Raw genomic sequence first — 21,494 nt, 5'->3', positions numbered from 1 at the left:
CATTGCCCACGTCAGGATCTAGTCGTCGTGCGCTTTGACTAGTATCCATTGTACCCGCTTGTAGATTTGAGAAGATGAAACAAGAGGACAGTAAGACAGAGTGAGGAGAAAGGGAGATGAGAGGAGACAGGAGGGAACGTGGACTTGTGACGGGCAAGAGCAGATGTGAAGGGTCTGTGTGATTCTCGACTAACCGCACCACATTTTTCTAAAGTTAGTCTTCTAAATTAAAGAACTACTAACTTTAAGCAGAAAGAGTTAGACAAACCAAACAGGCTTGAAGTCTTCATTGCTTGCTCTGGTGATGTTAGCTACTGGTATTGGGAAGAGGATCTAGAGGAGGAAGAACAGAGGATTCAGAAGGAAGAAGGGAAGAAGTAGGGAAGGAGGAACAACGTAGCAATTCTATTCTCAGTTTTTCCATATCCCTGGTACTGTGTCTCGTCCTCAAGTTATACTAGCCACGGTTACAATTCACGGCCCATCACTAGCGGCCCAACACAGCTAAAACTCACACTCCCTCAGGACCACTAAGGTGGCAGTTGGCGCGACGCACTCTGGTGCCAGGTTCACGCCAAGAAGCTTGGCTTTGTGCAGTATCCTGTGCACCATCTCGCAATAGTAGAGTAGTAACAACCATCTTCCATATCATCAGTACTGACATTCCCCCCTTCTTAAGATTTGGCTTGCCCTCAAGCCAAACCATCAGGAACTTGAGGTCAAAGACCACTCTGCCGGGATCCCATGGAGTTAGCAAGCCAATGATCCATATCGAATATTTACCACAACCGATCATATGTGTCACTCCAATAAAGGTAAGCATCAGATGAAGCTCATGACAAATATAGCCAGTGACCACTTCTAGCATTTCTGGTAGTAACTGCCTTTCATTGTTGGTGGCTAACTTTTGAGACCAAGACTTGGACAACAAAATATTAGGAAATAAAAATTGTGCACCACAAAATTCCTGAACTGATGATGAATACTTGAGCTTTTTGAAAAATGATAGGTTGTCCAATCTTGTAATTGCCAATAAAATCAGCTGTGATAATGTTTCGGTCATCTTGTTGACCTCAAAAGGATCTGACAAATTGTTTTCCAAAATATTCTTCATTCTGTAAGCTACTGTCTCGATTATGTAATTGCCAGAACATTTGAGCTCTTTGATGTCTGGTGGAGCAGCCCCAAATGACGTGATCACACCATCATTAATTCGGTTGATTGCCGCAACAACAGAGAATACCACAAGAAACTCATGGCTGCAACCCAATAGCCGGTAACAATTCAGAAAAAACATTGTCCAATAGCATTGGATCAGTTGGCCTTCACTGTGGCAATTGAATTGGTGCCAAGAGTTCAATAGGAACAAATCAATGCTGCTGTAGGTACCACCATCTTCACTAATATATCTTGATGAGTAGGCATCTCCATCCTGTTTAAGCTGCACCATTATCAAAATGCTACAATCTTCCATGGAGAATATCATCACCCTATCAAAAATTGGTTCGACACAAAGCCCCTTATCCTTGAGAAAGAGAGAGACATTGTAGATAGTGTCCAGAACCATAGAAACCTCATCATCATCATAGGATGGCCATGGCGTTGGTCGTATACCAGCAATGTCACCACTAACTCCTAGTTGCATTGGTGGTGACCCTGGTTTCCATTCAACACATCTCATCGACAAAGCCAATAGAAACACCACATCATAAGGCACACTTGTTGTATTGAAGATTTGCAGGATAATACCTTCAACACAAGTTGATGAAATAATGCCTAAGTTAACAGCATAATCTGAAGAATCCACCGGTGTAATAAGCAGAAGAACATCAGTATGCTGTGAAGAAGCACAACCATGCAACACAATCTGTATACCCTCATATGGGATGCATAACCAACTATCGAGAGTAAAACAATAACCCTGAATATTCCAAGCTGCTTGACTGATCACACCGGTCCAGGAAATCATACTACCATTGGCCACCTGCACTTGTAGAGGAGAAGTGGAAACAAAAAAGGCTTCAGAGGAAATGGCCATAGCCACTGCATCGCCAGGTTGGGACTCATCAAGTGCTGTTTCTTCCGCTGCAGGTTCAGCCATTAAGTCCCATACCTCTTGCAGCACGTGTAACTGCACAATATCATTGCACTTGTGACCTCGATGCCATTTCTCGTCACATCGGTCACACAGGCCTCGAGCGAGATGATAGGCCTTCAGACTACCGAGTTTACCATCAGTGGATGAGGAGAGGAGCACCGATTTCTTCTCAGGACCACTAGGCTGTAGAGTAGTTGCTGCTTGTTCCATTGTCTCCTCCCAGAGCGCGCCAACAGAGATGTCAGCCAAGTTGCGGTCGTCGGCCAGGTAAATCATCGAACATGTGGCTTGTGTTGACCCGGCAGCCACCCTCTGAGCCAGTAGCCCACGACCTACTACACCCACAGCATCGGTGCGGAGTGCGGCCGGCGCTGCCGGTGCGTGGCCAACGCAACTGACGGCTCGGTCGAGTGGCGCGTCGATGTAGGTGACACCGGACTCCGGGTCATCATCGAGGGAGCCGTCGTAGCCACCGAGTGGGGGTTCGTGGAGCACGCACTTGACGGGGACGAGGATGCTGGCGGCGCCGTAGGCGTTCAGGTGGCCGGATCCGTCGCGGCGAGTGTACTGGGACCATGGCGACTCCAGCGAGGGGAGGGATGCACGGATCTGCGCCGCAGAGGTTTGAAGATGCTCGATGGAGGAGTCCACCTGGGGCCGCCAGACGTCAAACACCGGGACGACGGATTCCAGCGCCGCGACACGAACTCCACCATCTTCTTCGATTTGACGCAACGGGGAGTCAGTGTTCACATCGGCGGCGGCGGCATAGGACTCCAACGCACTGACGCGGGGTGCCCAAGCGCCGGTATCGGCCTCGATCTGACGAATCAGCACGTCTGTAGCCGCGTCCGGGTCGGTGGAGAAGAGGCAGGTTCCCTCCTGGCAGATGCCCTCGAGCGACACCAACAGCCGGTCGTCGGGCGCGGGGGGCCTAACGTCGGCCTCGCGGATGTCCGATCTGTCGTCGTTGTCTAGTGCAGTGAGGTGTGCCTCAACTTCCTGATAACAGATCTGGGCGGCGACGTCGTGGACAAACGGGGTGAGGGAGGCGGAGTGGCCATCGATGGAGGGCGGCTCGCCTTTGGTGAGGTTGACGTCGTAGGGGTCAAGCGGTGAGGGCGAGTCGAAGAGCCCGCCCCAGTTGTCGGCGACAATGGATGGCACCGCGCAGTACTGCTCGAATGAGTACTCGTCTCCGTTGAAGCCCCCGCCCCAGTTGTCGGCGATGACTGCGGCCCCTGAGGCCTCCTCTGCGGGCAAGAACTTGGGAAGACGGCATTCCCAACGAGCGTCGAAGTCGTCGAACAGCTTGCCGATGGCGCCGAGGATGACCTTCGTGTCGAACGACATGTCGATGCGGTGAAGTTGAGGAAGACAGATGGAGGTATAAAATTCCGAGGATCGAACGACTCTGATACCAATTGTTAGCTACTGGTATTGGGAAGAGGATCTAGAGGAGGAAGAACAGAGGATTCAGAAGGAAGAAGGGAAGAAGTAGGGAAGGAGGAACAACGTAGCAATTCTATTCTCAGTTTTTCCATATCCCTGGTACTGTGTCTCGTCCTCAAGTTATACTAGCCACGGTTACAATTCACGGCCCATCACTAGCGGCCCAACACAGCTAAAACTCACACTCCCTCAGGACCACTAAGGTGGCAGTTGGCGCGACGCACTCTGGTGCCAGGTTCACGCCAAGAAGCTTGGCTTTGTGCAGTATCCTGTGCACCATCTCGCAATAGTAGAGTAGTAACAACCATCTTCCATATCATCAGTACTGACAGGTGAAGTCAATAATTTTTTGGGGGTAGGTGGGATTGAACCTATCACACGGATTGGTTACGTACGGTGATAAATACCCTCAAAAGACTTCATTTCTTTGGAGCTAACATGTTACGGACACGTTTCAGCTAGATGTGTCTGTGATTTCATATTACGGACACGTTTTATCTTCGCTTCATTGGAACATATATATGTCCGTTATTTGCTTTGTCACATAGTGGGTGCTCTGGTCTCGTGCACAATACATCCTGTTTTGTACAACTTTTGCGTGTTGTTTTCTTGCATCGACAACTGTGTTTAGTGAGAATATAAGACGTGCCAACTCATAGTTATCCCTGGTTCCGCCAAAACAATACAGGCTAATACGACAGTGCAATGCACGCCAATTCTCCACGTCGGATCGGTAAAAGTGATAATGGACCACACACATCTGTTTCCCCCCTTTTTTTATGTGTAGTAAATGCCACAACCGTACCGCACATTGGTTTGGTGTAGACACATCGCATGACACGCTATGGACGACGATGGTTAAACATTAGGATAATTAGGGAGTGTTTGAAAGCATCAGAGTTAATAATTAGTGACTAAAATTAGTTGAGATATCCAAACACTCTGATTAATAGTTCAACTATCAGTTATTTTCGGTAAATTAGTTAATAGTTAAATAACTATTTGTTAGCTAGCTAATTTCACTAATAATGTTTAATCAATTAACTATTAGTTCCATTGCATTCAAACACTCACTTAAACGAGTTTCGCTATAGAAGAAAAGAGATATAAATCTAAGCAATCAATCCAACTCGTTAAGTTTCATTTCAAGTTCTCCTATAACAATTCTACATAAACGATGCGCAGCTTGGAACACGCGGAACGCTGTCACATGCAGATGCAGCGGGAACCTGAGTCTCAGTAATTTCTTCACTGCTCTCTTTCTCCCCTTAAAAAGTAAACAATATATTAATTTTTGGACATATTAATCAATCTTGTAAGTGATTGGTTACTGGTTAGTCTTTCTTCCGGTATCCCTCTCCGGCCAGTTCTCCTGCTCGGATCGGCAGAGGCCACGTTTCCGTCCAGGTTGGAAACCATACCACGGTGCTATGCCACGCCAGATCGCCGTGGGCGTCACAGGAGCGTGAGCTGGCACCGCGCGCGGCCAAAACAACCCTCGCCGAGAGCAGCGCGCAGCCGAGCCTTTATTTTTTCCCCCATGCTCCGCGACGAAATAAGCAGGCGATGAACTGGCCCGAACTGGCGCGCAAGGCACGCATTGTCCAGGAGCACGACCATTTCCCAATGTGGCACGGCCCGGGGGCTATAAATGCCGCCATTGCCTCTCCGCAAGCTAGATCGCCACGGGACGGGAGTCCGCCTTAGGTTGTAGGCTCCGTTCGATCATAAGCAACACAACACCCTTCCGTTTGCGTCGCTCCTCCGGCCTCCCCTCCCTGGTCGGTCGATCGCGAGGATGACGCCGGCGAGCGTGGTCGCCGCGCCCAGGAGCGTCGGGGCGTTGCCCTTGGCGGCGTTCCCGGCGCCCGCGAGGGCCGGGGTGCGGAGGAACGGCCGGTCCTCGAGGCCCGCGGCGTGCGGCGGGGACGACCAGCAGCCGCCGTCCATGGCCGCGATGCCGGCGTCGCTGCGCGCCATCCAGGCCAGGAGGAAGCAGGAGGCGGCGCAGCGCGGGGTGCCGCGGGCGACGGCCACGAGCGCGGCCGGGTGCGCCGTGGCGGCCCTCGTCAAGGCCGTGGAGGCCGTCCAGGGCGCGGCGGCCGGGGGCGCCGCGGAGGCCGCGCGCGGCGCCGGGGACGCCGTGGCGTGGGTGTTCAGCAAGGTCCACCTCCAGTCGCCCGACCTCGCCGTCGGGCTGCTCGGGATGGTCGCCTGCTGCCTCGGCACGATCGTGGAGGCGGAGAGGTGCCGCGTGGAGGCGAGGAAGCCCGAGGCGGCGCCGGCGGGCAACGCGGGGGCCGACCGCCCCGACGGCAACGGGGCCCCCGCGGAGGAGCCCGAGGACCACGACATGCCGCAGCTGGTGGAGGCGGACGTGGAGAAGGCGCTCTGGGCCCAGATCGGCATCTTGCATGGCGGCGGCGGCCTGTTCGGGGACAGCAGCTACGGGGCGCAGGAGGAACTCGACGAGGAAGAGGTCAAGGAGATCGACAGCGCCCGCGCGCGGCGCCGGAAGGCGGCGTACGAGATGGCCATCGCCTCAGGCGGCGCCAGCTCGCTCATCCTGTCCAACTACGCGCAGCTCCTGTACGAGATCGACAAGGACATCGAGAGGTGGGTGTGTGTGCATGCATGCATGACATGCAAACGCAACTGACAACTCTTTCATCCAGACGAGACGATCACATGATCCAAACTGACCTGTGATTAGGATGGTCTTGGGTTTCTTACGCGTCGTGACCACGGCACACGTGTGACTGACGGCTGCAGGGCGGAGATGTACTTCAAGCAGGCGGTGGCCGCCGAGCCGGCGGACGGCGAAGCGATGCGGAGGTACGGCATGTTCCTGTGGCACGCCCGCGGCGACACGGGCGGCGCGGAGGACATGTTCACCGGCGCCATTGACGCGGAGCCCGAGAGCAGCCACCACCGGAGCAGCTACGCGTGGTTCCTATGGATGACCGGCGGCGTCGAGACCTGCCTCATGGACACCGGCAGGCAGAGCGACGGCAACGACGCGGATTGAACCGCGCAGCTAGCGCCCTTGGGATCGGAGACACAATCCAAAAGCAGACAAGAAAAAGACGACGACGCGACGACCTTACCTTTACCACCGGCAAGTGCCCCGGCCGGCCGGCGGGCCGGCCATTTAGATGGCGCGTCTAGGTATCGCCGTACGTCGTGCCGCATGCATGCATGCCCGGCGGCGCAAGATGGCTATGCAGCAAGCGTAGTATATATCATCCATGAGCAGCGCCGGCCGTTGTAGATAGGTGCAAGTTTTCCAGTGTGCTAGATGAATGCGCGTCAAGGAGCCACAGCCAGCCCATGCAGGGCCAGGAGGCGAACAATAATAATGTTGGCAAAGCTGCTAGCGCATGTTAGAGCGTGTGATGAATAGTACTATAGTAGTATGTGGAATAAAATCATCCGTCGTGAGATAGTAGCAATGCTGTTATATATAACTGCGTTTGTGAGCAACAACAACAATATATATATCTGTGTTTTTATATATCTAGATGTGGTGTTTGAGTTTGCAAGTGTCTAAAGAACTGAGAAGGATGGTTTACATTGCTGCTGACATTTGAGATACACAGAGGTTTGTACTGTGCATACACAGAAAATCGGCATCATGTCTTTTCTGCTAGGGACCGCGGCTTTCGCTCATGTGGTGGCTCTATAGACAGGGGCAGGCAAGGCAGGACCGCAGGAACACACAACGGACGATATCGAACCAGAGGCACCTAAAGCCCAGCTCCAATCTTCCATCGGCGCGGCCTTCTCGAAATCGACGCGAAGTCGGTTCCTGAAACGCATTTGAACCAGAAGAGAGAGCTCATCATCCTGACCTGTCCGTTCAGCATCACCGTCTCAGTAAACGATCCAACATCGCTGTGCAGTAGTGAGCCAGAACAGCAGAATATATGTAATCTGTACATTTTTTTTCTTAAAAAAATAAAGAAAGGGTGCGGCGATCAGTTCTCCTATCCTACTCCCTATCTATTCCCACTCCACAGTTTAAACTTCACACTAAAAAACAGCGTAGCCAACAATATAAAACAATATTTTACATGTTTATATACGCGCTCCTCCTGGAGATGGACTTAGACTATCTGCGGCCCAGTAAAGCTCCTGTAACATGGATACATATAACGCGATCCAGAAAAAAAAAATTGTGTAGCGGTGTGCGCTTTTCATCTCTGTATGTGGTCTCGTAGGAGTACTACTCTGCTATATATGGGGCAAACAAATATTTCCGCTGCCGATACAGTCGGTAGCGACGATGTGTGGTAGTAGAATGGAGATGGATAGAATATGTGGCAGTTGATATGGAGATAATATACAGAGGAGCGATATGAGTGCAGAAAATTATAATACAGACTAAGTAATTTTGCTGACTAGATTTCAAATAGTAGTGTAGGGTAAGTATTAAGTAAGGATACAGAGGGAACAATGCAGTGTGAATAGCCTTACCACGTTTGAAACTTGCACCGACAGCGTAAGCTTTGGACATGACGACGACTTCGGAGTCGGACATGTCGGCGCCGTTAAACTTTGCCTCGGACATCAGCGCCGCGGCTAGGCCGCTAGGGACTTGCCCTTCAGATTGGTCTTCTCGTCCGTGAAGTCGCAGAACTGGAGGTCGAGGGGCTTTGTCGTTCACCCCGTTCGCCTGGCCGACCGTGTTCCCCACGAACGCACGCACGCTCGCATCGGTTTGGCTCCGTTGACAGTGGATGCAATCTCTATCAAAAACAAAAAAGAAAAAAGAAAAGGAAACAACGAACGTTGTGATGTCAGTAGAGTGAACCAGATGTAGCGAGGGAAAAGTAGTCCTGTAGGTTTGTGATGAAGCTTGTGAAAATGCTGAGCGCACGGCTGGTTGTGTGTGTAACTCAGGCCAGTTTACAGGACCATTCCAAAAGAAAACGAAGGCGGATAACTTCTGTCTTTACACTACAGTAAAAATGATGTATTTCCGACGGCCTCCACTAGTTCCAACGGTTCCTAGGGTACCGTTGGAAATAGCCGGCCCACGGCCAGCCGTCGGAAATAAGACTATTTCTGATGACTCCCCAGCCCCCCGTCGGAAATAGTCGTATTTCCGATGACTGGCCAACTATGCCGTCGGAAATAAGGGGAGGCCCCCTAACGGCTGTTACCCCGCGCGGCCCCCCGGCCGCGCACACAGCCAACGCACACACGCACCGCACACACGTTCTAACTCCGCGCCGCCGCCGCCAGGACCCGACGGCGAAGGCACCTTCGCCGGCCACCTTCGCCGGCCACCTGCCCGGACCGCCGGACGCCCCGACGCACAGCGTGCCGCCGCCTCGACGCCCGCACACCTGCCCCGACGCCCGCACAGCGCGCCGCCGCCGCCGCCCGGGGCTCGCCAGAGCCGTCGCCGTCCGGGTAATGGCATCACTGTCGTTTAGTTTTCACTATGTAAATAGTTTTTTTAATATAATTAGATTATAGTCGTTCGAATATTTGATGTGACATGGAACCAAAATACCCGTGCAGTGCACATTGGCACGCTGCATCGAGCCGATCCGGCCCGGCCCGGACTGCGTGCTGCATGGCTCCAACGAAAATAGAATAGAACCACTGCTAGCTAGGTCGACAACTGGCGCCAACATGCTTGGCCATCATGCCAGACACGTAGGCAAGCTAGACGCAGTGGCGGCCTGTGACTCTCACCGTCTCCATCTACCATTAGTTTAAAGAAAAAATGGAGCAGAAGGCAGTACTGGCTGTGCGCCTGTGCTAGTGCTTCTCTGGTAGCGATAGCAACTGGCATGGCGTTAACGCTTAGCTTATCCAGTTGGAAGCACTGCTCGTTTAGAGAGGTGAGTTGACAGTAGTTAACGCATCGACTTTCATCCCTATTCCAAATCCCAGGTAACCAGTAGAGCCTATAGGCGACACTTAACTAAAATAGGTCTAAACTTATGCGTCACCCGTTTCGGTCCAACACATTGCTTAATAAAGTAGTGTGTTGTACCGAAATTGTCCCTTTTTGGACAGCCTTAGAGTGAACGACATATCAAATAAGATTTATGATGAGTCAATGAGTTTGAGCGAGATTTCGACAGCATAACCCTCTTGTTCTCCGTTGCACCATTACGGGCGTGCAATGGAGAACAACCGGGTTATGCTGCCGAAATTTCGTTCAAACTCATTGACTTATCATAAATCTGTGATATGTCGTTCACTCTTAGGTGGGTTTAGGACCTATCCTTTCCTATAATTGTAGGACCACCGGCTGATAATATATCTAGAAATTAATGAACTTGTCTTGATCTTTAATTAGTCGAACGATGGGTGATAGTCGTCGCTGGATGTATGAAGGCTGGCGAAAAAATGATCCTTCGCTTGAGTGGATACAGAAAACCGAAGATTTTATCAATCGTGTTTTTTCTTCGTCAAGAAATGGTCGAGTGTGGTGCCCATGCAGTGTTTGCAAAAATTATCAACGTCAAACCAAGAAAGAGATGTCTGGTCATCTTTGCAAAAATGGCTACGTGCCAAATTATGAAGTTTGGGTGCATCATGGTGAGGAGCTTCCCCGTGGATATGCTGCAGAAGGTCAAGACAATTTTGACCCGGATTTAGACCGAATGGAGGAGATGGTTCAAGATTTAAGAGAGGATCCCGATTTAGTGTTTCCAGATGAGAGCACCTAGAGGGGGGGGTGAATAGGTGATCCTGTAAAACTTCAAAACTTAAGCCACAAAAACTTGTTAAGTGTTAGCACAAGTATGGCCAAGTGGCTAGAGAGGAGTCAAAACACAATAACCACAAGAAATCAATCACAGAGATGACACGGTGGTTATCCCGTGGTTCGGCCAAGTACAAAAACTTGCCTACTCCACGTTGTGGCGTCCCAACGGACGAGAGTTGCACTCAACTCCTCTCAAGTGATCCAATGATCAACTTGAATACCACGGTGTTCTTGCTTTTCTTTTCTCAATCCCGTTTGCGAGGAATCTCCACAACTTGGAGCCTCTCGCCCTTACAAAAAATGTTCACAGAGAATCACAGAGCAAGGGAGGGATTAGCAACTCACACACGACACAAAGATCACAGCGAATACGCACACACAAGATCCAGACTTGAGCTCAAAAGACTAGCACACTAGAACGGAGCTCAAATCACTAGAATGTCGAACAAGTGCGCGAGATTGATGTGTGAGTGATCAAGAGTGCTCAAAGAATGCTTGGTGTTCTCCTCCATGCGCCAAGGGGTCCCTTTTATAGCCCCAAGGCAGCTAGGAGCCGTTGGGAACAAATCTAGAAGGCCATCTTTGCCTTCTGTCTCGTGGCGCACCGGACAGTCCGGTGCACACCGGACACTGTCCGGTGCCTGATTTGTTTCCTTAAACAGCGCATCCGCCCGTTGCTGTCTGAGTCAGATCTGCGCACAGTTGGCGCACCGGACATGTCCGGTGCACACCGGACAGTCCGGTGTACCTTTCCGACCGTTGGCTCGGCCACGTGTCGCGCGCCGATCGCGCGGCCGACCGTTGGCCCGGCCGACCGTTGGCTCACCGGACAGTCCGGTGCACACCGGACAGTCCGGTGAATTTTAGCCGAAGTCGCCGGAGAAAAACCCGAGAGCGGCTGGTTTGCTCTGTGGTGGTCTGGCGCACCGGACACTGTCCGGTGCACACCGGACAGTCCGGTGCCCCAGTCCGAAGCAGCCTTTGGCTGTACACAGCCACTCTCCACTTCTTTTCTTTTCTTCTTTCTCCTGTTTCTAACACTTAGACAAGATGTTAGTACACAAAACTAATGTACTAAGGCTTAGAAACATACCTTTACTTGTGATTTGCACTTTGTTCATCAATGGGCATATTTTCACATTTAAGCACTTGTGTTTGCACTCAATCACCAAAATACTTAGAAATGGCCCAAGGGCACATTTCCCTTTCAATCTCCCCCTTTTTGGTGATTTATGCCAACACAACATAAAGCAACTAGAACAAGTGCAAAATCACTTCAAATAAAAACTGACTTTGAGTTTTATTCAATTTTGGCATATATGGATCATCCTTTGCCACCACTTGGTTTGTTTTTGCAAATCAAACTCAAATCTCTATCTCTATGTCAAACACACATGTTGAAGCATAAAGAGAGTCATTCCAAAAGAGATTGTCAAAGATTTCAAATACTCCCCCTATTTCACACTTCTCCCTACAAGAAGCCAATTTTTGACAATAGAGACAATAAGAGACAATAAAAGCTTTTGACAAAACAAAAACTCTATTCTACTATTTTCAAAATTTCTCAAGTGGTAGCTGATCCATTTATCACTTTGGCCTTTATTTTCTCCCCCTTTGGCATCAAGCACCAAAACGGGATTAATCTTGGCCTATTAACCCCATTGCCTCACCAAAGTCTTCAATTAAGAGCAAATGGCAATAAGATGTCATGAGATGAACTTGGAATTAGTTACCCTCTCATCGGAGTGCAGTGGAAGTCTTTCATGGTCCAAGTCCACCTTTTCCCTTTCAATCCTCCTCCGAGACTAAATCATCATACTCAAGCACATGGTTAGTCTCAAAGGGTCAAGTTGTAACACATCTCCCCTTAAATATGTGCATCACTTTGCAACGGACTTGTGAGGTCCAGGGAGTGTTTGTACAACTTGAGCACCATAATAAGCAACAAAATGCAAAAAGGAACATGATCAAAAAGCATAAGTACATGTATGCTACAATTCAATCCAGGTTCCGCGAATCTATGACATTTAGCTCACTACGCAACCTGCAAAAGGTCTTCTCATCTAGAGGCTTAGTGAAGATATCGGCTAGCTGGTTCTCGGTGCTAACATGAAACACTTCGATATCTCCCTTTTGCTGGTGGTCTCTCAAAAAGTGATGTCGGATGTCTATGTGCTTTGTGCGGCTGTGATCAACAGGATTTTCCGCCATGCGGATATCACTCTCATTATCACATAGGAGTGGGACTTTGCTCAGATTGTAGCCAAAGTCCCGGAGGGTTTGCCTCATCCAAAGTAGTTGCGCGCAACACTGTCCTGCGGCAACATATTCGGCCTCAGCGGTGGATAGGGCAACGGATGTTTGTTTCTTAGAGTTCCATGACACCAGGGACCTTCCTAAGAATTGGCACGTCCCCGATGTACTCTTCCTATCGACCTTACATCCAGCATAGTCGGAGTCTGAGTATCCAACTAAGTCAAAGGTAGACCCCTTTGGATACCAGAGCCCGAAGCAAGGCGTAGCAACCAAATATCTAAGAATTCGCTTCACCGCTACTAAGTGGCACTCCTTAGGATCGGATTGAAATCTAGCACACATGCATACGCTAAGCATAATATCCGGTCTACTAGCACATAAATAAAGCAAAGAACCTATCATTGACCGGTATGCTTTTTGATCAACGGACTTACCTCCTTTGTTGAGGTCGGTGTGTCCGTCGGTCCCCATCGGAGTCTTTGCGGGCTTGGCGTCCTTCATCCCAAACCGCTTTAGCAGATCTTGCGTGTACTTCGTTTGGGAGATGAAGGTGCCGTCCTTGAGTTGCTTCACTTGGAACCCAAGGAAGTAGTTCAACTCGCCCATCATCGACATCTCGAATTTCTGCGTCATCACCCTGCTAAACTCTTCACAAGACTTTTGGTTAGTAGAACCAAATATTATGTCATCGACATAAATTTGGCACACAAACAAATCACCATCACATGTCTTTGTAAAAAGAGTTGGATCGGCTTTCCCAACCTTGAAAGCATTAGCAATTAAGAAATCTCTAAGGCATTCATACCATGTTCTTGGGGCTTGCTTAAGTCCATAGAGCGCCTTAGAGAGCTTACACACGTGGTCGGGGTACCGTTCATCCTCGAAGCCAGGGGGTTGCTCTACGTATACTTCCTCCTTGATTGGCCCGTTGAGGAAAGCGCTCTTCACATCCATTTGGTACAACCTGAAAGAATGGTGAGCGGCATATGCTAGCAAGATTCGAATTGACTCTAGCCTAGCCACAGGAGCAAAAGTCTCCTCGAAATCCAAACCTGCGACTTGGGCATAACCTTTTGCCACAAGTCGAGCCTTGTTTCTCGTCACCACCCCGTGCTCGTCCTGTTTGTTGCGGAACACCCACTTGGTTCCCACAACATTTTGCTTCGGACGAGGCACCAGCGTCCAAACTTCATTTCTCTTGAAGTTGTTGAGCTCCTCCTGCATGGCCAACACCCAGTCCGGATCTAGCAAGGCCTCCTCTACCCTGAAAGGCTCAATAGAAGAGACAAAAGAGTAATGCTCACAAAAATTAACTAATCGAGAACGAGTAGTTACTCCCTTGCTGATGTCACCCAGAATTTGGTCGACGGGATGATCCCTTTGAATCATCACTCGAACTTGGGTTGGAGGTGCCGGTTGCGCTTCTTCCTCCATCACATGATCATCTTGTGCTCCCCCTTGATCATTTGCCTCCTGTTGATGAACCTGTTCATCGTCTTGAGTTGGGGGTTGTACCATTGTTGAGGAAGATGATTGATCTCGTTCACCTTGTTCCTGTGGCCGCACTTCTCCAATTGCCATGGTTCGTATAGCAGCCGTCGGAACATCTTCTTCATCTACATCATCACAATCAACAACTTGCTCTCTTGGAGAGCCATTAGTCTCATCAAATACAACGTCGCTAGAGACTTCAACCAAACCCGATGATTTGTTGAAGACTCTATACGCCTTTGTATTTGAGTCATAACCTAATAAAAACCCTTCTACAGCTTTGGGAGCAAACTTAGAATTTCTACCCTTCTTTACTAGAATGTAGCATTTACTCCCAAATACACGAAAGTACGATACATTTGGTTTGTTACCGGTTAGTAGCTCATACGACGTCTTCTTGAGGAGGCGATGAAGGTAGACCCTGTTGATGGCGTGGCAAGCAGTGTTAACGGCTTCCGTCCAAAAGCACTCGGGGGTCTTGAGCTCTCCTAGCATCGTCCTCGCCATATCGATGAGCGTCCTGTTCTTCCTCTCTACCACACCATTTTGCTGTGGTGTGTAGGGAGCGGAGAACTCGTGCTTGATCCCTTCCTCTTCAAGGAACTCCTCCACTTGAAGGTTCTTGAACTCGGATCCGTTGTCGCTCCTTATCTTCTTCACTTTGAGCTCAAACTCATTTTGAGCTCTCCTGAGGAAGCGCTTGAGGGTCCCTTGGGTTTCAGACTTATCCTGCAAAAAGAACACCCAAGTGAAGCGGGAAAAATCATCAACAATAACTAAACCATACTTACTCCCTCCTATGCTCAGATAGGCGACGGGTCCAAAAAGGTCCATATGCAGCAGCTCCAGGGGTCTTGAAGTGGTCATCACGTTCTTGCTGTGATGTGCTCCTCCCACTTGTTTACCTGCTTGACAAGCTGCACAAGGTCTATCTTTTTCGAAATGCACGTTAGTCAAACCTATCACGTGTTCTCCCTTTAGAAGCTTGTGAAGGTTTTTCATCCCCACATGTGCTAAGCGGCGATGCCACAGCCAGCCCACGCTAGTCTTAGCTATTAAGCATGCATCTAGACCGGCCTCTTCTTTTGCAAAATCAACTAAATAAAGTTTGCCGTCTAATACACCCTTAAAAGCTAGTGAACCATCACTTCTTCTAAAGACAGACACATCTACATTTGTAAATAGACAGTTATATCCCATATTGCATAATTGACTCACAGATAGCAGATTATATCCAAGAGACTCAACTAAAAACACATTAGATATGGAGTGCTCATTAGAAATTGCAATTTTACCTAAACCTTTTACCTTGCCTTGATTCCCATCACCGAATATAATTGAATCTTGGGAATCTTTATTCTTGACGTAGGAGGTGAACATCTTCTTCTCCCCCGTCATATGGTTTGTGCATCCGCTGTCGATAATCCAGCTTGAACCCCCGGATGCATAAACCTGCAAGGCAAATTTAGGCTTGGGACTTAGGTACCCAACTCTTGTTGGGTCCTACAAGGTTAGTCACAATTTCCTTAGGGACCCAAATGCAAGTTTTATCACCTTTGCATTTTGCCCCTAACTTCCTAGCAATTACTTTTCTATCCTTTCTACAAATTGCAAATGAAGCATTCAAAGCACAATAAATTGTAGAGGGTTCATTCACTACTTTTCTATGAACATTTGCAACATTTCTTTTAGGAACAACATTTCTCCTAGTAATATTTCTATCATACACATAAGAAGAACTAGGAGCAAACATGGCATGAGAATCATAAACATATGAATCAAAAGTATCATAACTTCTATTTCTAGTTTGTCTTTTATCATGATACAAAAAGGCATGGTTCCTTTTAGCACTAGTAGCCATAGGGGCCTTCCCTTTCTCCTTGGCGGAAATGGGAGCCTTATGGCTTGTTAAGTTCTTGGCTTCCCTCTTGAAGCCAAGTCCATCCTTAATTGAGGGGTGTCTACCAACCGTGTAGGCATCCCTAGCAAATTTTAGTTTTTCAAAATCACTTTTGCTAGTCTTAAGTTGGGCATTAAGACTAGCCACTTCATTATTTAACTTTGCAATAGAAGCTATGTGTTCACTACAAGCATCAATATCAAAGTCTTTACATCTATTGCAAATAACAACATTTTCTACACAAGTTGTTGATTTACTAGCTATTTCTATCTTAGCATTCAACTCATCGTTAATGCTCTTTAATTTTGAAATTGTCTCATGGCATGAAGATAATTCACAAGTAAGCATTTCATTTCTTTTAACTTCTAGAGCATGAGATTTTTGAGCTTCTAAGAATTTATCATGCTCTTCATACAATAAATCCTCTTGTTTCTCTAAGAGTTTATCCTTCTCATTCAATGCATCAATTAATTCATTAATTTTGCCAATCGTAATTCTATCTAGACCTTTAAATAAACTAGAATAGTCTATTTCATCATCGTCACTAGAATCATCACCACTAGAAGAAGCATAAGTATAGTTTCGAGTACTTACTTTCTTTTCCTTAGCCATGAGACACGTGTGACGCTCGTTGGGGAAGAGGGCCGATTTGTTGAAGGCGGTGGCGGCGAGTCCCTCATTGTCGGAGTTGGAGGAGGAGCAATCCGAATCCCACTCCTTGCCTATATGCGCCTCGCCCTTGGCTTTCTTGTAGTGCTTCTTCTTCTCCCTTTTGTTCCCCTTTTCCTGGTCACTTTCATTATCAGGACAGTTAGCAATAAAATGACCAAGCTTACCGCATTTGAAGCATGATCGCTTCCCCTTGGTCTTAGTCTTGCTCGGCTGTCCATTGCGACCCTTTAGCACCGTCTTGAATCTCTTGATAATGAGGGCCATTTCTTCATCATTAAGACCGACCGCCTCAATTTGCGCCACCTTGCTGGGTAGCGTCTCCTTGCTCCTTGTGGCTTTGAGAGCAAAAGGTTGCGGCTCGTTGATCGGTCCATTCAAGGCGTCGTCCACATACCTTGCCTCCTTGATCATCATTCGCCCGCTGACGAATTTTCCTAGGACTTCTTCGGGCGACATTTTGGTGTACCTGGGATTCTCACGAATATTATTCACCAAATGAGGATCAAGAACGGTAAAGGACCTGAGCATTAGTCGGACGACGTCGTGGTCCGTCCATCGCGTGCTTCCGTAGCTCCTTATTTTGTTGATAAGGGTCTTGAGCCGGTTGTATGTCTGAGTTGGCTCCTCGCCCCTTATCATCGCGAACCGTCCAAGCTCGCCTTCCACCAACTCCATTTTGGTGAGCAAGGTAACGTCATTTCCTTCATGAGAGATCTTGAGGGTGTCCCAGATCTGCTTGGCGTTATCCAAGCCGCTCACTTTGTTATATTCATCCCTGCACAATGAAGCTAGAAGAACAGTGGTAGCTTGTGCATTCTTATGGATTTGCTCATTAATGAATGAAGGGCTATCCGAGCTATCAAATTTCATTCCATTTTCCACAATCTCCCAAATGCTTGGATGGAGAGAAAATAGGTGAGTACGCATTTTGTGACTCCAAAATCCGTAGTCCTCTCCATCAAAGTGAGGAGGCTTGCCAAGTGGAATGGGGAGCAAATGAGCATTTGAGCTATATGGAATGCGCGAATAATCAAAAGAAAAGTTTGAGTTAACCGTCTTTTGTTTGTCGTGGTCGTCGTCCTTTTGGGAAGAAGAGGACTCATCGCTGTCGTAGTAGACGATCTCCTTGATGCGTCTTGTCTTCTTCTTCTTCCCATCTTTTCGCTTGTGGCCCGAGCCCGAGTCATTGGACTTGTCATCCCTTGGCTCGTTGACGAAGGACTCCTTCTCCTTGTCGTTGATCACAATTCCCTTCCCCTTAGGATCCATCTCTTCGGGCGGTTAGTCCCTTTCTTGAAGAGAACGGCTCTGATACCAATTGAGAGCACCTAGAGGGGGGGTGAATAGGTGATCCTGTAAAACTTCAAAACTTAAGCCACAAAAACTTGTTAAGTGTTAGCACAAGTATGGCCAAGTGGCTAGAGAGGAGTCAAAACACAATAACCACAAGAAATCAATCACAGAGATGACACGGTGGTTATCCCGTGGTTCGGCCAAGTACAAAAACTTGCCTACTCCACGTTGTGGCGTCCCAACGGACGAGAGTTGCACTCAACTCCTCTCAAGTGATCCAATGATCAACTTGAATACCACGGTGTTCTTGCTTTTCTTTTCTCAATCCCGTTTGCGAGGAATCTCCACAACTTGGAGCCTCTCGCCCTTACAAAAAATGTTCACAGAGAATCACAGAGCAAGGGAGGGATTAGCAACTCACACACGACACAAAGATCACAGCGAATACGCACACACAAGATCCAGACTTGAGCTCAAAAGACTAGCACACTAGAACGGAGCTCAAATCACTAGAATGTCGAACAAGTGCGCGAGATTGATGTGTGAGTGATCAAGAGTGCTCAAAGAATGCTTGGTGTTCTCCTCCATGCGCCAAGGGGTCCCTTTTATAGCCCCAAGGCAGCTAGGAGCCGTTGGGAACAAATCTGGAAGGCCATCTTTGCCTTCTGTCTCGTGGCGCACCGGACAGTCCGGTGCACACCGGACACTGTCCGGTGCCTGATTTGTTTCCTTAAACAGCGCATCCGCCCGTTGCTGTCTGAGTCAGATCTGCGCACAGTTGGCGCACCGGACATGTTCGGTGCACACCGGACAGTCCGGTGTACCTTTCCGACCGTTGGCTCGGCCACGTGTCGCGCGCCGATCGCGCGGCCGACCGTTGGCCCGGCCGACCGTTGGCTCACCGGACAGTCCGGTGCACACCGGACAGTCCGGTGAATTTTAGCCGAAGTCGCCGGAGAAAAACCCGAGAGCGGCTGGTTTGCTCTGTGGTGGTCTGGCGCACCGGACACTGTCCGGTGCACACCGGACAGTCCGGTGCCCCAGTCCGAAGCAGCCTTTGGCTGTACACAGCCACTCTCCACTTCTTTTCTTTTCTTCTTTCTCCTGTTTCTAACACTTAGACAAGATGTTAGTACACAAAACTAATGTACTAAGGCTTAGAAACATACCTTTACTTGTGATTTGCACTTTGTTCATCAATGGGCATATTTTCACATTTAAGCACTTGTGTTTGCACTCAATCACCAAAATACTTAGAAATGGCCCAAGGGCACATTTCCCTTTCACCAGATAATCCTGAGGATCCTCAACCGCCGGAAGTTAAAAAATTCTTTGAACTTCTCAAGGCAGCAGAAGAGCCGTTGCACGAACACACGAGAGTAACCATTCTTGCTTTTGTGACGCGACTTATGGCTATCAAGTCTAAGTTCGCATTCTCCATCAACTGCTTAAATGAACTTTTGAATTTGATCAGCGACGTATTACCACCAAATCAGAAAATGCCCAAAGACGTGTATCAGTCAAGAAAGTTACTCTCTGGCTTAGGTATGGAGTATCAAAAAATTGATGTTTGTCCAGATAACTGTATGCTTTTCTGGAAGGAAAATGAAAAATTAGACAAATGTTTGAGATGCAGCAAATCAAGGTTCGTTGAGGTCGTAAATGAAGATGGAGAAAAATTGACAACAGAAGTAGCAAAGAAGCAACTTCGTTACATGCCTCTCACGCCTCGTGTAAAACAGTTGTTTCTCTCAAAAAACACCGCTAAGCAGATGAGATGGCACAAAGAACGTGAACGCGAGAACCCTCAAGTTATGATGCACCCATCTGATAGTGATGCGTGGAAGGCGCTTGATGATTTTGATTCGGATTTTGCTAGTGAAGCTAGAAATATTCGAATCGGGTTGGCGACGGACGGGTTCTCACCTTTCAATATGACCGCATCGCCGTATTCTTGTTGGCCTGTATTTGCAGTTCCATACAATCTTCCACCTCACCTTTGCATGAAATACGATTACATGTTTCTGTGTCTAATCATTCCTGGACCAGAACACCCTGGAAAACATCTCAATGTAATGTTGGAACCTTTAGTCGATGAGTTGAAAAAATTGTGGGAAGGAGTTGAAGCTTACGATTGCTACAAGAAAGAGAGATTCAATCTTCGAGTTGCGTACTTGTGGTCGATTCATGATTTCATGGCCTACGGTATTTTTGTTGGATGGAGTTGTCATGGAAAGTTGACATGTCCAATATGTGGTAAGGATACAGATTGTTTTCGTCTTGAGTTTGGTGGGAAAATCTGTTACTTTGATTGCCACAGATGTTTCTTGCCTATCGATCACCCGTTCAGATTTGAGGCAAATCAATTCAGAAAAGACACCATTGTTACCAAAGGCCCACCGAAACGTTTGAGTGGCGCAGAGATTTATGCTGTGCTCGATAATTTGAAACCAGACGGTACTGGTTACCTGGGATTTGGAATAGAACATAATTGGACACATAAATGTTCTTTGTGGGAACTCCCTTATAAGGAGGCCTTGATTCTGATGCACAACATTGATGTCATGCACCAAGAGCGGAATGTTGCTGAAAGCATTATTAGTATATGTATGGATTTCCCCGATAAAACCAAAGATAATATAAAGGCCAGAAAAGATTTAGAGAAAATTTGTAACCGACCAAGCCTGGTCTTGCTTCAGAGTGGTGCTAAGCCACGTGCGTCATTTTGTCTAAAATCTAAGCAAAAGAAAGAGGTGATGGTGTGGTTGAAAAACTTAAAATTTCCAGATGGGTATGCCGCGGGATTCAGAAGGTCCGTGAATTTGAGGACAGGAAAAATGAATGGATTGAAGAGTCATGATTATCACATTATTATGGAAAGATTACTTCCTGTAATGTTTCGGGTTACTTGAATAATGATGTGTGGACGGCGTTAGCTGAGTTAAGCTACTTCTATAGACAACTTTGTACTAAAGAAATTAAAAAAGATGTGATGGAGAAATTAGAGAAGGAGATTCCGGTCCTTATTTGCAAATTGAAAAAAATATTTCCCCCTGGATTCTTCAATCCGATGCAACATCTACTTGTACACCTTCCATATGAAGCTAAGATTGGGGGTCCTGTGCAGTATAGATGGATGTATCACATAGAAAGGACACTTAAGAAGCTTAGTGCAATGGTTGGCAATAAGGGAAGAGTTGAAGGGTGTATTGCTGAAGAATTTAAATATAAAGAGATATCAGCCTTCACGAGTGTATACTTTGCAGAAGAACACAATGTAAATGCACCTACATTAAGGTATAATGTTGATCAAGCTGGTCCATGCAGTAAACTCAAAAATTTGTCATTCGAGGGAAAGACAGTTGGAGCATCAACTGAATATCACATTGGACGTGAAGAAAAGTTGGATGCATTACTCTACATGTATGAAAACATGGAAGAGATGACTCCATACTTCAAGTAAGCATAGATTTTCAAAATTGAAGAGCAACATGTGCTCATTACTCCTCGTAACTCTTTTATTTAATGTTAAATATTTGTTCATACATTATAAGAAATTTGTTAATGCTTCTTTTGTACAATGTGGTTGCAGGTCTTGGATT

General features: G+C 47.8%; 2 protein-coding genes across 3 annotated transcripts; one reads left to right on the top strand and one right to left on the bottom strand.

Annotated features, from left to right (window-relative positions):
* Window positions 1-385: 385 nt before the first annotated feature.
* Window positions 386-3,881, bottom strand: LOC103643391 (uncharacterized). Its single transcript, XM_008666559.3, has one exon. The coding sequence runs from the start codon at window positions 3,449-3,451 to the stop codon at window positions 512-514; it is 2,940 nt and encodes a 979-aa protein (XP_008664781.1). The 5' UTR covers window positions 3,452-3,881; the 3' UTR covers window positions 386-511.
* A 1,246-nt stretch (window positions 3,882-5,127) lies between these two features.
* Window positions 5,128-7,087, top strand: LOC103643390 (Tetratricopeptide repeat (TPR)-like superfamily protein). 2 transcript variants are annotated; one of them, XM_008666555.4, is made up of 2 exons: window positions 5,128-6,166; window positions 6,323-7,087. In XM_008666555.4, the coding sequence occupies exons 1-2, from the start codon at window positions 5,349-5,351 to the stop codon at window positions 6,576-6,578; spliced, it is 1,074 nt and encodes a 357-aa protein (XP_008664777.1). In that variant the 5' UTR covers window positions 5,128-5,348; the 3' UTR covers window positions 6,579-7,087. The 2 variants fall into 2 exon arrangements, with proteins under 2 accessions (XP_008664777.1, XP_023157104.1); XM_023301336.2 differs by having other exon boundaries at window positions 5,210-6,166; window positions 6,264-7,087.
* The last annotated feature ends 14,407 nt before the right edge of the window (window positions 7,088-21,494 follow it).

Source organism: Zea mays, chromosome 1 (genome assembly GCF_902167145.1).
Source record: "Zea mays cultivar B73 chromosome 1, Zm-B73-REFERENCE-NAM-5.0, whole genome shotgun sequence".
In the NCBI taxonomy this organism is placed as follows: Eukaryota; Viridiplantae; Streptophyta; class Magnoliopsida; order Poales; family Poaceae; genus Zea; species Zea mays.
The sequence above is the reverse complement of the archived record's forward strand: the minus strand, read 5'-3'. Positions and strand labels throughout refer to the sequence as shown.